The following is an 11,581-nucleotide window of genomic DNA, read 5'->3' on the forward strand; positions in this document are numbered from 1 at the left end:
CCTAGCCTTACTGTTCCTTTCTTGTGCCTCCTACGTCTTTTCAGATTCTCAGATTAACATCACTTGCGAACCTTTCCAAGGCACCAAGCCCAGGGGACCAGGGGTGTGGTCAGAGGCTGGGCGACAAAGGTGCCCTCAGAGGTCCAGAGTTTGGGGGCACCGTCCCCAGCTTAAAGCAACTGGGAGGGGGGGTACTTTCACGGGGTTGGCCACCCCGGAGGCAATCGCAGATCCTGGGCTCCGAGGTCATCTTCAAGGAATAGGCACGAAGCTTGGGTGCAGGTGCGGACGCAGGACACGCACCCATGGATGCGGGGGAATGTCCGCGGCGTTGTCACGTGCTGGTGGGGCCGTCACGTGCCCGGGACTCCATCAGGTGCTGGAGGAGCCCTTGCGCGCGGCAGGGTCGCCATCACCTGCCGGGGCTCGTGGCACCGTGTCTGCCCCGTTAGGTGGCACCTGCTGGGGCTCATGGCCGCCTCGCCGTTCAGCCGCAGTGCTGGGCCTGGAGCCTCTGGGCCCTGGGGCCTGAGCGTCGGCCTCCTGCTGCTGCTGCCGCTGCTGCTGACCTCGGGTGAGGCGGCGCCCTCTCGGCCGCCGCGTGTCCGTCCGCCCGCCAGTCTGCCATCTGCCCCGTACCCGCCCCCAGCCCCGCTGCGCTGCCCTCTGCCCCCCCCCCGCCCCGCCCCCGAGCACGGACCCCCTGCGCATGGCTAGCTCTTTGGCCGCCTGGGACCCTGTGCCCCCCGTCCCCATGGTCCCCTGTCGTCCACTGTCACCCCCCAGGATGTCGCCATACTCCTGCCCGCCCTGCCCTGGCCTCCTCCCTCAGGCGCCACCCGCCCTGCTGCCTCCTGGGGACCAACAGTGCGGAGGACCCCCCATCTTCTCCCGATGCACAGCCACCTCCGCCCGCGTCCACGTGGGCGGGTGTCGTGGCTGAGACACGAGGAAGTCTGGATCCCACCTTCCCTCTTCTCCCCCGGCCCTCTGTTCCCCCTGGCGCCCCGCTGCTCACAGCTGCTCCATTCATCCCAAAGACGCAGCCCCCGGGGTGCTGTCCCCCTTGACTACTGCCAGCCCCGCCCCCGCCCTCAAGCCCACCGCTTGACACCGTCCTCCCCCGTTTCTTTAGCGATCCGAGGCTTACCTCCTGTTCAAGGTCAGCCAGCTCACCTGCTCTGGACGGCCGGCCCTCCCCGCGCTGTGCGGCTCTGTCCTATTCTCGCACATCTTCATCCTCTCCCTGTCCCTTACCGCTCACTGCTGGACATCCACTTCATGCTTCCTTCCAGTGCTTCCTCAGGCTCCCTTCGTCCTTGGCCCGTTCCTGCCACGTCCCTCACCTTTCACCCACTTCCTCCGTTTTCATTTTTTCTAGTCCCTTGGCTTCACAGGCCATGCCCCCTGATTCTCCTCTGCCCCAGGATAACTCTCCAGCTCCCCACGTGCTTCCCAGGCCAGCCACGCTTTGTTCTCCACCCCCCGGCCCCGTTCCCTGCAGTGCTGTCTGGGCTCTCTGCTCACCTGCCCGGGGCACAGTGATGCCACCTCACAGAGCAGCCACATGCTGCATGACCTAGAAACATCTCGGCTCCCTGGGGTCCAAAGCGGAGCCTCTCATCTTCCTATAAACTGGGTTCTCTTACTGTTCTCTAACGCGGTGGAGAGTAGGCACTGTTCTCTACAAGCAGAAACTGGGGGTCATCCTAGACGTAGCCATCTGGCTGCATCCCACCTCCAGCTCACCACGTCTGTTCTCACCGCCGCTTCTTCATTGAGGCCTTTCCTGCCTCGGTCCTGCAGACGCTCTGGTGGCACCTCACTGCCTGCAGTCTTGTCACCTTCCCACTGACGCTTCACCCTCCAAGCCCGACTCTGTCACCCTTCCGCTGGCCCCCCTCCTCCCAGAGGGTCTCTTTGCTTCTCGGCCTGGCTTATGAGGCCCCTCGTGATCGACCCCTGACTTTTTCCTCCATGGCATCTTTTCTTGCCAAGCCCAGCCTTGTCCTTTATTCTCTGGAGGCTCTGGCCTACACCATGCTGTTTCTTTTGCAAAGAACGTCATTGTCACTTTTCTGTGTTTTACCTTCTTTTCATCTTCAAGAACTGGCACAATAACCCCGCTTCTCAGGAGCCTCCGGGTCCCCCACTTCTGGGCTCCCCTAAAACCTGTGGCCTTGTCCTTGCATTGATCTCACACAGGTGGTCCTGTTTACCTCCGTCTCCCCTGCTGGACAGCGTGTTCTCTGTTTGATACACTCTGTCCCCCGCCGGCCTTGGCTGGGGATGGAGTGGGAGATTAGGGAATATTTGGTGAATGATCGAATGAACTAATTCGTGATCTCTTGCTTCATCTCTGTTCCCCTTTTCTCCTCCAGGTTATAAAGAAAACACTTCCACACCAGGTGGGCAGGGTGAGCTGCTGCTTCAGAAAAACCTCAGCTCCTGGGAGGATGAGTTCGGAAGACGGTCACGTAGATTGTGTTTCTGGGTCTGTAGGAAGCAGGGATTTAGTCTGACAGACCTGCTTTCTAAAGGGGCCTTTTTCCTTAGATGTCGGGGATCCACCTCTGGTTCATGGGCTTCCATTGTCATAGGTCCCCTCTGATTGGTTATGAATTGTTTGGTTGATTAAATTGGTTATTCCTNCTGATGTCATGCCCTACTCCTCTTCCCCCTCCTCACCCTCCTCTCAGCCTTTCTTTTATGTTCCATGTATGTCTCTGCTTGTGCGTGGTCTTGTCAAAATACATATTGTGGTTTTGTGTGCAAGTATTTTTAACTTACAGAAATGGTTTATACTCTAGATCTCTTTCTGTTTCCTCCTCTTTTCTCCAGTTCCATTAAAAACTTCTTTTATTTGGAAATAATTTGAAACTTACAAAACACTGCAAAAATACAGTCGAGGAACACATGCATTATTTTTTCAGATTCAGTTGAGGGAAACACACAGCCTGACTCCTGATCTCTAAATACCTAGGCGTGTTTTTTCCTAAGACTATTCCCTTAGAGAACCACAGTATCAACTGATCAACTTCACTTACCACTTATCAACCACTGCTCAACTTCAACAATGTACATTGATGCAGTGCCTTTATCTACTGTCCATAATCCAATGGGGCCAGCTCTCTGTACTCCTACCATCCGTAAAGGGGTAATATTGTTACAGACCTACCAACTGTGGCAACAATGCAGCTTTTATATCTTTTTGCCAAATTTTTTGCATCTAGTAGATAAAAAAGGGCTTCTTGATTTAATTGACGTTTTTCTCATTATTGATGGGTTTCAGCATGTCTCAACGTGCCTCTTGAATCCCTTCTAATAAATTGCCTGTCCTTCTCCTTTGTATATTATCTGCTGTTCTTTCTTTTTCTTGTTGATTTCCTAGAGTTCCTTGTATATTCCTAATAGGAGTCTTGTATTGATTTTTGTTATCGCAAATATTGCCTCCCAATCTGTCTTCTGCCAGTTAACTTTGTTCCCGGGGTAAATTAATAATATTAATATTAATAATAATAATAATAATAATAATAATAATAAATCCTTGATTTTGATGTAATCAAATTAATCCATTTGATGCTTTATGGTTTGTTTTGAGATTTTGTTTAGGGAGCCCTTTCTCACCCCATGTCATATGGTCTATTGTTAACTTTAGAGTTTCACTTTCCTATTTAGGTCTCCAAGTGCTGCTAGGGAGGAATCCAGTTTTGTTTTTCTTAATTCTTTTATAGTGAGTCAGTTTTCCCAGCACCATCCACTCAACAACCATCCTTCACCCACTGATGGTAGTGGCTCCTTTATTTATGTCGTGTCCCCAGAACAATCACAAACTCTCTATTCTTTTCCATTGCCTCATTTGTCTGTCCTTGTCAATACCACACTGGTTTTGTTGTTACGGCTTTGATGCGTGTCTTGATACCTGCTAGGACAAGTGTCCCTTTATGTTCTACTTTTTCAGAGACTGAGCTATTCATGGACTTTTGTTTCTCACCTTCAGGTTTAGAGGAAATTTATAACGTTTCCTGAAATTCTAACTTGGAAAATGACTTTATAGATTAATTTTAGGAAAAAGTACATCTGAAATGTTTAGTTGTTTATTTGAAAGCAAGGGGTGGCTCTCTATTTATGCTGATCATTTTCAGTGTCCTTTATTAGAATTTTACTTATTTTTTTCTTTATTAGAGTTTTAAATGTATCACCACAGAAATCTGGCATAGTGTTGGATAAATTCATTTCTTGGTACTTCGGATTTTTTGTTGTTGAAAATATATCTTATTTTGAATATATTTTCTAGTTGATTGTGCTGGAGTAGAGAAGCATAACTGATTTAAAAAGTAAGCTGTTGACATATTATACGCACACACGAAAGTACACAGATTTTAAGTGTCCAGCCTAAGAAATTATCACACAGTGAACCCACCCATGTTAGTCACTGTCTTGGTCAGAAAGTAGAGCAATACCGGCCCCCAAAATCTCCCTTACACTCTCTCACTTCCCCTGCCCTCTTCCCACAAAGTACCATTATTCCTGGCTTCTGACCATGTGGAATCTTTTTGCCTCTTCCTTAATGTTATCTGGTGTTTGCTCTAAGTTTGTGGTCTCTAACTTTTATAAAGTTAAGGATTTCCTTTCTGCTCCAAACTAAGTAAGAGGTGTTTTTATTTCTGGGTTTTTTTTTTTTTTGGTCATAAATATGCATTGAATTTTTCAAACGCCTTTTTCTATGTCTATTGAGAAGAGCTTATGATCATTCTCTTTAGAGAAAAAGAACTGTTTATGTGGCAAATACACTGAGGGCGTTTCCATTGTGGGACCACCCTTGCACTCCTGGGACGATCTCTACATAATCGTGGTGCATTATTTTTTCAAAATATAACACTGAGTAATATTTTGTTTGGAAATGCTCGCATCCATGGTCATTCACACAGCCGTACCACTTGATTGTGTTGGAACTTCGTGCAGACGAAGACTGCAAGCTGTGAGCGGGGGCCTCTGTGGGCTCCATGCTGAGGCTCTTTCTTCAATGGCCTGTTTTAAAGATTTGTGACACAGAAGTCTGGAACTTTTCTCAGCTCTGAGTAATGTGGGGACAGAGGCCTTCTGCATCTAAGAGATGTAGCAAGCGTTACGGCCTTTCAGGAACATGGCCTCAGGACTGAGGCCAGACACAAGAGAATGCATGGTTTGTTCCGGGGCTCCTTCTATGTTTCCCCCTTGTTTTGGGGTTCCCTGCTAATTGCTCCCTGTTGTCTCAGTATCTGTCTCTCTTTCCCCTGTGATGTCTTTATGTCTCGTGTTGAAGCCTTGTATCTCATTGCCATTTTCTGATTAGCACAGTGCCTCCGGGCAACACTCGGTCCCTCTCTCGCCCTGTCTCCCCATCCTCGAAATGGGGATGAGCCCCTGAGTTTACAGTTTTGTGCACGTTGTCCCAGGGTGGGGGGGGCATCTTGGTCTCCGTTCTTCTCATCCTCCAATATGTGGTCACTGTGTCTCCCTGGCACATCGTTCCTGAAGTTTGTGGCAGACCCTGGTGGTCAGAGGATTTGGACGTGACCCGCCATTGGCCCTGGGAGGTGAGCCTCCGGCTGGAGAATGAGCACATATGTGGAGGGGCCCTCATTGAACTCAACTGGGTGGTCACTGCTGCCCACTGCATCCAAGGGTGAGTGTGGCCCCTGTGTCCATGGCCTGGAGACCCCGGGGCTGCCATGGGCCTAGCCCCTCCCCCTCATCTCCTCTGTAAGACAGTGTGGGAGTCGGGAGGTGAGGGGGAATAGGAAGGGATATCCAGAATGAGGAAGAGTCCTGCGCAGGGTCTCCCAGGGGCCCCAAGCAGCAAAGACCGTGTCCGGAGCAGGGCAGCAGGAAAACCCAGCACACCCCCCCCAGCCCCCCAACACGAGAACATACACATATACCGACACCTGCTGCATACATCGCCCATAGAAGAGGCCGCCTTGAATCAGCTTGGGCAGTGACTGGGGAGGCAGTCAGCCCTGTCTCTGACCCGGAGAGCCTCCAGGCTGGGTTAGCAAGAGGGACTGAGCAGAGCTAATCCGCGGGGCTTCTGCTCAGGGAAGAGGGTGTTCGGTGGAGGTAGGAGCATTGTGTCATTCGCGAACCCGACGTCTGCTAGCCGGGGCTGTGACTATGTCTTCTGTAGCACCAAAGAGTACTCAGTGATTCTCGGCACCTCCAAGCTGAAGCCCCTGCAGGCGGCCTTGATCCCCGTGAAGGACATCATCATGCACCCCAAGTTCTGGGGCCGGACCTTCATCATGGGTGATGTTGCCCTTCTCCACCTCCACAGCCCTGCCACCTTCACCAAGTACGTGCAGCCCATCTGCCTCCCGGAGCCCAGCTACGACCTGAAGGTTGGGACACAGTGCTGGGTGACTGGCTGGGGCCAGGTGAAACAGCGCTTCTCAGGTGAGCGGGCTGGGTGTGGGGGGGGGTGTGGAACCACGGAGGGGGCGCCGCCTTACTTCTGGGGCCTTGCCGGCTGGACCCCTTCATGGTGCCTCTCAGGAAGCTTGTGGCTGTTACCTCCGGGGCCTGGTTCTTTGGTTGGGTTAGGACTCTCCGCAGATGGAGACCATTTCCAAGGTCTACACCACTCTGCTTGCTGGGGGCACCTCACTCAGGTCTAGAAGCTCCTGGGCTGGGCACGATCTTTTGCCTCTTGCAGAAGCTCGGAGTCAGGAAATCAGACACTTACTCACCCACTCATTCATTCAATTGATGAGCTTTGAACCACACACCAAACCCTTCGTGTGGGGAGCACGTGCCTTGCTGGCAGGGCGCTCGTTGCTGAGTGGGGATGGGGGCCCAGGCTGACAGGGGAAGAGGCAGAGACTTTGTCAGGTGATCTCGAGCTCAGGCTGGGAGGGATCTGGGATGAGCTCTGGGCAGGGGGTTCTATCTGAGAGGCTAGAAGGAGGAGCGGGCGTAACCAGGTGCAGGGCACAGCCAGCGCAAAGCTCAGAGGCTGGAGAGAAGCAAGATGTGCTTGGGGTCTCAGTTCGTAAGTGGCTGCACTGAAACCTGGATTGTGGCCTGCTTGATTCAGAAGCCAAAGCCTCCCAGAGAAAGGGATCCGGAAAGGGAGCCTGAGAGGGTGAGGGGCTTGCCAGACATGGTCCCCACCGCAGGGGGACAGACGGGGGAAGGAGGGCATGGGGGTGTGAAGGGGTGTGGCTTGGCCGAGTCTCAGAAATGGAGGGGACAGGCCCCTGGGAAGAGGCCAGGGCTGAGTGGATCTAGGCGTCCTCTCTCACCCCACTGGGCTTCTTCCACAGGGAACTCCACGCTGACCGCCGAGCTGCAGGAGGCCGAGGTGTTTATCATGGACAACAAGAAGTGTGACCAGATTTACCGCAAGAGGTCCCCCATCCCCCACATTGTCCCCCTTGTCCTGGGGGACATGGTCTGTGCCACCAATTATGGAGAAAACTTGTGCTCTGTGAGTTTCTGGGCGGTTCTGGCAGCTTCTCTGTTGGGAACGACCCCCGGGGTGGGGTTGGGGGAAGTCCCCAGGGGAGAGCTTTGGTTGCTTGGCTTCCCTCTCTGTCACCATCACCAGGCAGGGCTCTGCGCCCACCTTCCTTCCCCTGTGACTTTGATTTTGCCTGGTACTCTGGGAAGGGTCTACAACGGAGGAGTGGAAGGATGTAGTGAGATCCTCAGGAAGTGAAAGAATCTTCCAGGAGAAGTCAGAGGGCAGGCATTCTGGGTCTTCTGGGGTCCTGGCTCCTGGTGGGGCCCAGAGCTTCCATTATTCCTCTCTCTTTTCCTAGGGGGATTCTGGGGGCCCATTGGCTTGTGAAGTCGAGGGTAGATGGATTCTGGCTGGGGTGTTGTCCTGGGAAAAGGCCTGTGCCAGAGCAGAGAATCCAGGCGTGTACTCCCGCGTCACCAAATACAGCAAATGGATCAAGAAGCAAATAAGCAGTGGGGCGCTCTCAGGCCCCCAAACCTCCGCCTGGCTCCTACTCCTGTTCTGGCTGCTGTGGCCCCAGATGAGTCCCTGATCTCCCCTGTCTCTTCTTCTTCCTGCTTTGCCTCTGCTGTATGGGTCCAGATCAAGGTTAGACCAAGATCATGTGTCTGTATTCAACAAGAGTCAAGGTGGGGAAAGAGTGACCCCTGGGAGACAGGGCTCTGCACTGGCGTCCCAGTGGGGAAGGATGCGGTGGATGAGGAGGCCTTGGGTGACCAGGAGAAGGAAAGTGTGGCCTAGAAAGGCTCTGGAATTAGGGACCAGGATAGCTGGGATTAAATTTGCACAAATGTGAGCTGGCTCTGTTCTCTTTTCTGGGTGACGCTGGGGGGTTGAGGGTGGGTGGGAGGGCAGGGCCTCTTGGAATTAATTCCATCAGCAGGCTCCCCAGAGCGGAGGCTGATGGTTTTTACTACGTCACTAGTGCAGGGGCACGGGGAAAGGGCCTGGGCCTGAGGCCTCAGTTTCCTCATCTGTAAAGTGGGCCTGCTGCAAGGAAGGAGCTGAAATATGCCTTGTAGGCTGACAGTAGGAAGGACCCACGTACAGTGTTCCAATTTAGCTTTCTTTTTCTTCTTTTTTTTTTTAATGGCACTAAAAACTGCTTACCAAAGTATTACATGTTCATCATCTATGTTTTTTTTTTTTTTAAGATTTTATTTATTTATTTGACAGAGATAGAGACAGCCAGCGAGAGAGGGAACACAAGCAGGGGAGTGGGAGAGGAAGAAGCAGGCTCACAGTGGAGGAGCCTGACGTGGGGCTCGATCCCGTAACGCCGGGATCACGCCCTGAGCCGAAGGCAGACGCTTAACCGCTGTGCCACCCAGGCGCCCCTATGTTTTTTTCTTTAAACATTTTTGAAAAAATTTCAGGCACTATCTGAATACATTCTTGTGATTTACTGAAAATATTCAGAAATGCATAGAAAGATTCCCTCCTCTCAACCACACCCCTACCACCAGTGCTGCTCCGTCCCCCAGGTAATCCGTTGGCATCCTTAAATAAAACGTCTTCATGATTTTTCTTCCTTCTTTTTTTAAATAATTTTTATTTTGTTATATTAGTCACCATACAGTACATCCCCAGTTTTTGATGCAATGTTATGATTTTTAAAAATAAATGGGACCTTATATATATTGTTAATAGTCCACATTTAAAAAAAATTACACACCTTGACAAACTTTCTCCGTCCATTCCCAGAGCTAGTCATCATGTGACGTTACTGCGCGTGCTCTGTGCAGCTGTGACCTAGGTTTCCTAAGCAGCATCCGGTTTTAGGCTGTTTCGGACCCGTCAGCCTGGCAGCAGTCCTGCGTGGGGGGTGGGGGTGGGGGGACTGGGGGCGGGCACTCTGGAACATTTCTGCAGCTGGCTTCCTAGGAGTGGCTGAGGGCAGGACAGTCATCGAAGGACACACAAGTTCAATAATTTTGGATGAGTAAGATCAAAAAGCATTCCTCCCCAAAGCGGAGTCAGTTTCCATTCATACTTAAGGCACAGGAGAGTGAATGTTTCCCCTTTCGCTAAAGATGGATATTATCAATCTCTAAAAATGTGCCCATCCCATGATGGAACGTTCTATCATTGCTGTTTTAATTTGTATTTTCCTGATTGGAAAAGTATCTTTTCATTTTTTTTTTCTTGATGAAAAGATACACCTTTTCTCTAGTAAATCCTCAATTCATATGCTTTGCCTATTTTTAAGATTGGGTTGCTTTTTCTTAGGAAAGTTTTTATCTTTTCTGAATACTAAGCCTTTCTCAATTATTTTACAAATATTTCCTTATCTTTTGGAAATATGTGGAATGGATGGAATGATGGAAGTTTTCCATAAAGACCTTTAAAATTATCATGGAGGCAAAGGGCGCCCAGGTGGCTCAGTTGGTTAAGCGTGGCTCAGGTCATGACCGCAGGGTCCTAGGATTGAGCCCCGCATTGGGCTCCCTGCTCAGGAGGGGAGCCTACTTCTCCTGCTCCCTCTGCACCTTCCCCTGCTTTTCATGCACTCTTTCTCAAATAAATAAATAAATAAAATCTTTAAACAAATTATTATGGAATCAAATCAGTCCGTCTTTACTTTTTTTATGGGTTTTGTGCCTAGCAAAATGTAGTCTTCTCCATCTCCAGATTATAAAAGCTTTCTTCCCATATTTTTATTTCAATACATTGATTTTTTTTTAAAGATTTTATTTATTTATTTGACAGAGATAGAGACAGCCAGCGAGAGAGCGAACACAAGCAGGGGGAGTGGGAGAGGAAGAAGCAGGCTCATAGCAGAGGAGCCTGATGTGGGGCTCGATCCCGTAACGCCAGGATCACGCCCTGAGCCGAAGGCAGATGCTTAACCGCTGTGCCACCCAGGCGCCCCCAATACATTGATTTTTTATGTGTAACTGTAATCCATTTGAAATTTCTGTTTATGTGTGGTATGCGGTGGGGGTCCAACTCTATTTCCAACTGGAGAGCCAATTCCATTAATACTATTTCTTGTAGCGCCTGTCTTTTTCCTGCTGATTTGAAGATCTGCATTTACAGTAAGGAAATCTTAATATACTCATGTGTATGTTTTTGAAATCTCTGTTGTTTCCCCACTGATCTGTTTGTCCCTGGGTTAGTGCTGTACTGTTTCAAATAGCTCTAAGTTATGTTTTGTTAACAAAAGCTCTCCTTTAAAAAAAACAATATTGCCTAATCTACAAAGTTTGTCTTCCATGGAAACTTAACAATCAGTGTGTCAGTTTTCATTAAAGATGTTATTGGTATTTGAATGGAAATTAGATATTAGATACACAGGCTAATTTTACAATGTTGAATTCCTAACCAGAATGTCCCCATTCATTTGGCTCTTCTCTTCATGGATGTCTGGAAAAATACTGAGTTTATTTCTAAGTATTTTGCACATTTTGGTTATATTCATTGGGGATGATTATCTCCTCCCATTATATTTTTTTCTAATTTTATATGTTAGGTATTTTAAAGCTGCCGATTTAAGAAAACATAGTGATCTTGGGGCGCCTGGGTGGCACAGCGGTTGAGCGTCTGCCTTCGGCTCAGGGCGTGATCTCGGCGTTACGGGATCGAGCCCCACATCAGGCTCCTCCGCTATGAGCCTGCTTCTTCCTCTCCCACTCCCCCTGCTTGTGTTCCCTCTCTCGCTGGCTGTCTCTATCTCTGTCGAATAAATAAATAAAATCTTAAAAAAAAAAGAAAACATAGTGATCTTGATTCCTGGTCATCTTGCAAAACTGACTTATTTAATTCAGCAGTTTCTCGGTGCATTCTTTTGGCTTATTTTTGGCTAATCAAATTCCCTAAAATGGTGAGAGCTATGTCTTACCCTTTTTGAAAATCCTACCATTTATTTCGTTATCTCGTTGCCCGTGACCTCTAACGCAGTGCGAAATAGTGGCGGTGATGGTGGGGGTCCGTGTGCTGACCCTGACCTCAGCCTTCACAGGTACTTACTGGGAACGGGTACTTACTGGGGACTCAGCTTCACGGGTACTTACTGGGGACTCAGCTTCACGGGTACTTACTGGGAACGGGTACTTACTGGGGACTCAGCTTCACGGG

At 49.8% G+C, this 11,581-nt stretch overlaps 1 protein-coding gene across 1 annotated transcript; it reads left to right on the forward strand.

The window, feature by feature from the left end:
* Positions 1-471: 471 nt before the first annotated feature.
* On the forward strand, positions 472-8,298 carry LOC103674876 (putative serine protease 45). Its single transcript, XM_040628243.1, has 7 exons — positions 472-574; positions 787-926; positions 2,345-2,408; positions 5,521-5,668; positions 6,170-6,435; positions 7,305-7,468; positions 7,803-8,298. The coding sequence occupies exons 1-7, from the start codon at positions 472-474 to the stop codon at positions 8,034-8,036; spliced, it is 1,119 nt and encodes a 372-aa protein (XP_040484177.1). The 3' UTR covers positions 8,037-8,298.
* The last annotated feature ends 3,283 nt before the right edge of the window (positions 8,299-11,581 follow it).

The sequence above is a fragment of the Ursus maritimus genome, unplaced genomic scaffold (genome assembly GCF_017311325.1).
Source record: "Ursus maritimus isolate PB19 unplaced genomic scaffold, ASM1731132v1 scaffold_14, whole genome shotgun sequence".
NCBI lineage: Eukaryota > Metazoa > Chordata > Mammalia > Carnivora > Ursidae > Ursus > Ursus maritimus.

Bases quoted from the DNA above. Each gene is read 5' to 3' on its own strand.
- LOC103674876 (XM_040628243.1), top strand. From the start codon at position 472: ATGGCCGCCTCGCCGTTCAGCCGCAGTGCTGGGCCTGGAGCCTCTGGG. The intron at 2,409-5,520 runs GTGGGCAGGGTG...TCGTTCCTGAAG, and splicing joins AGAAAACACTTCCACACCAG to TTTGTGGCAGACCCTGGTGG. The intron at 7,469-7,802 runs GTGAGTTTCTGG...CTCTTTTCCTAG, and splicing joins ATGGAGAAAACTTGTGCTCT to GGGGATTCTGGGGGCCCATT.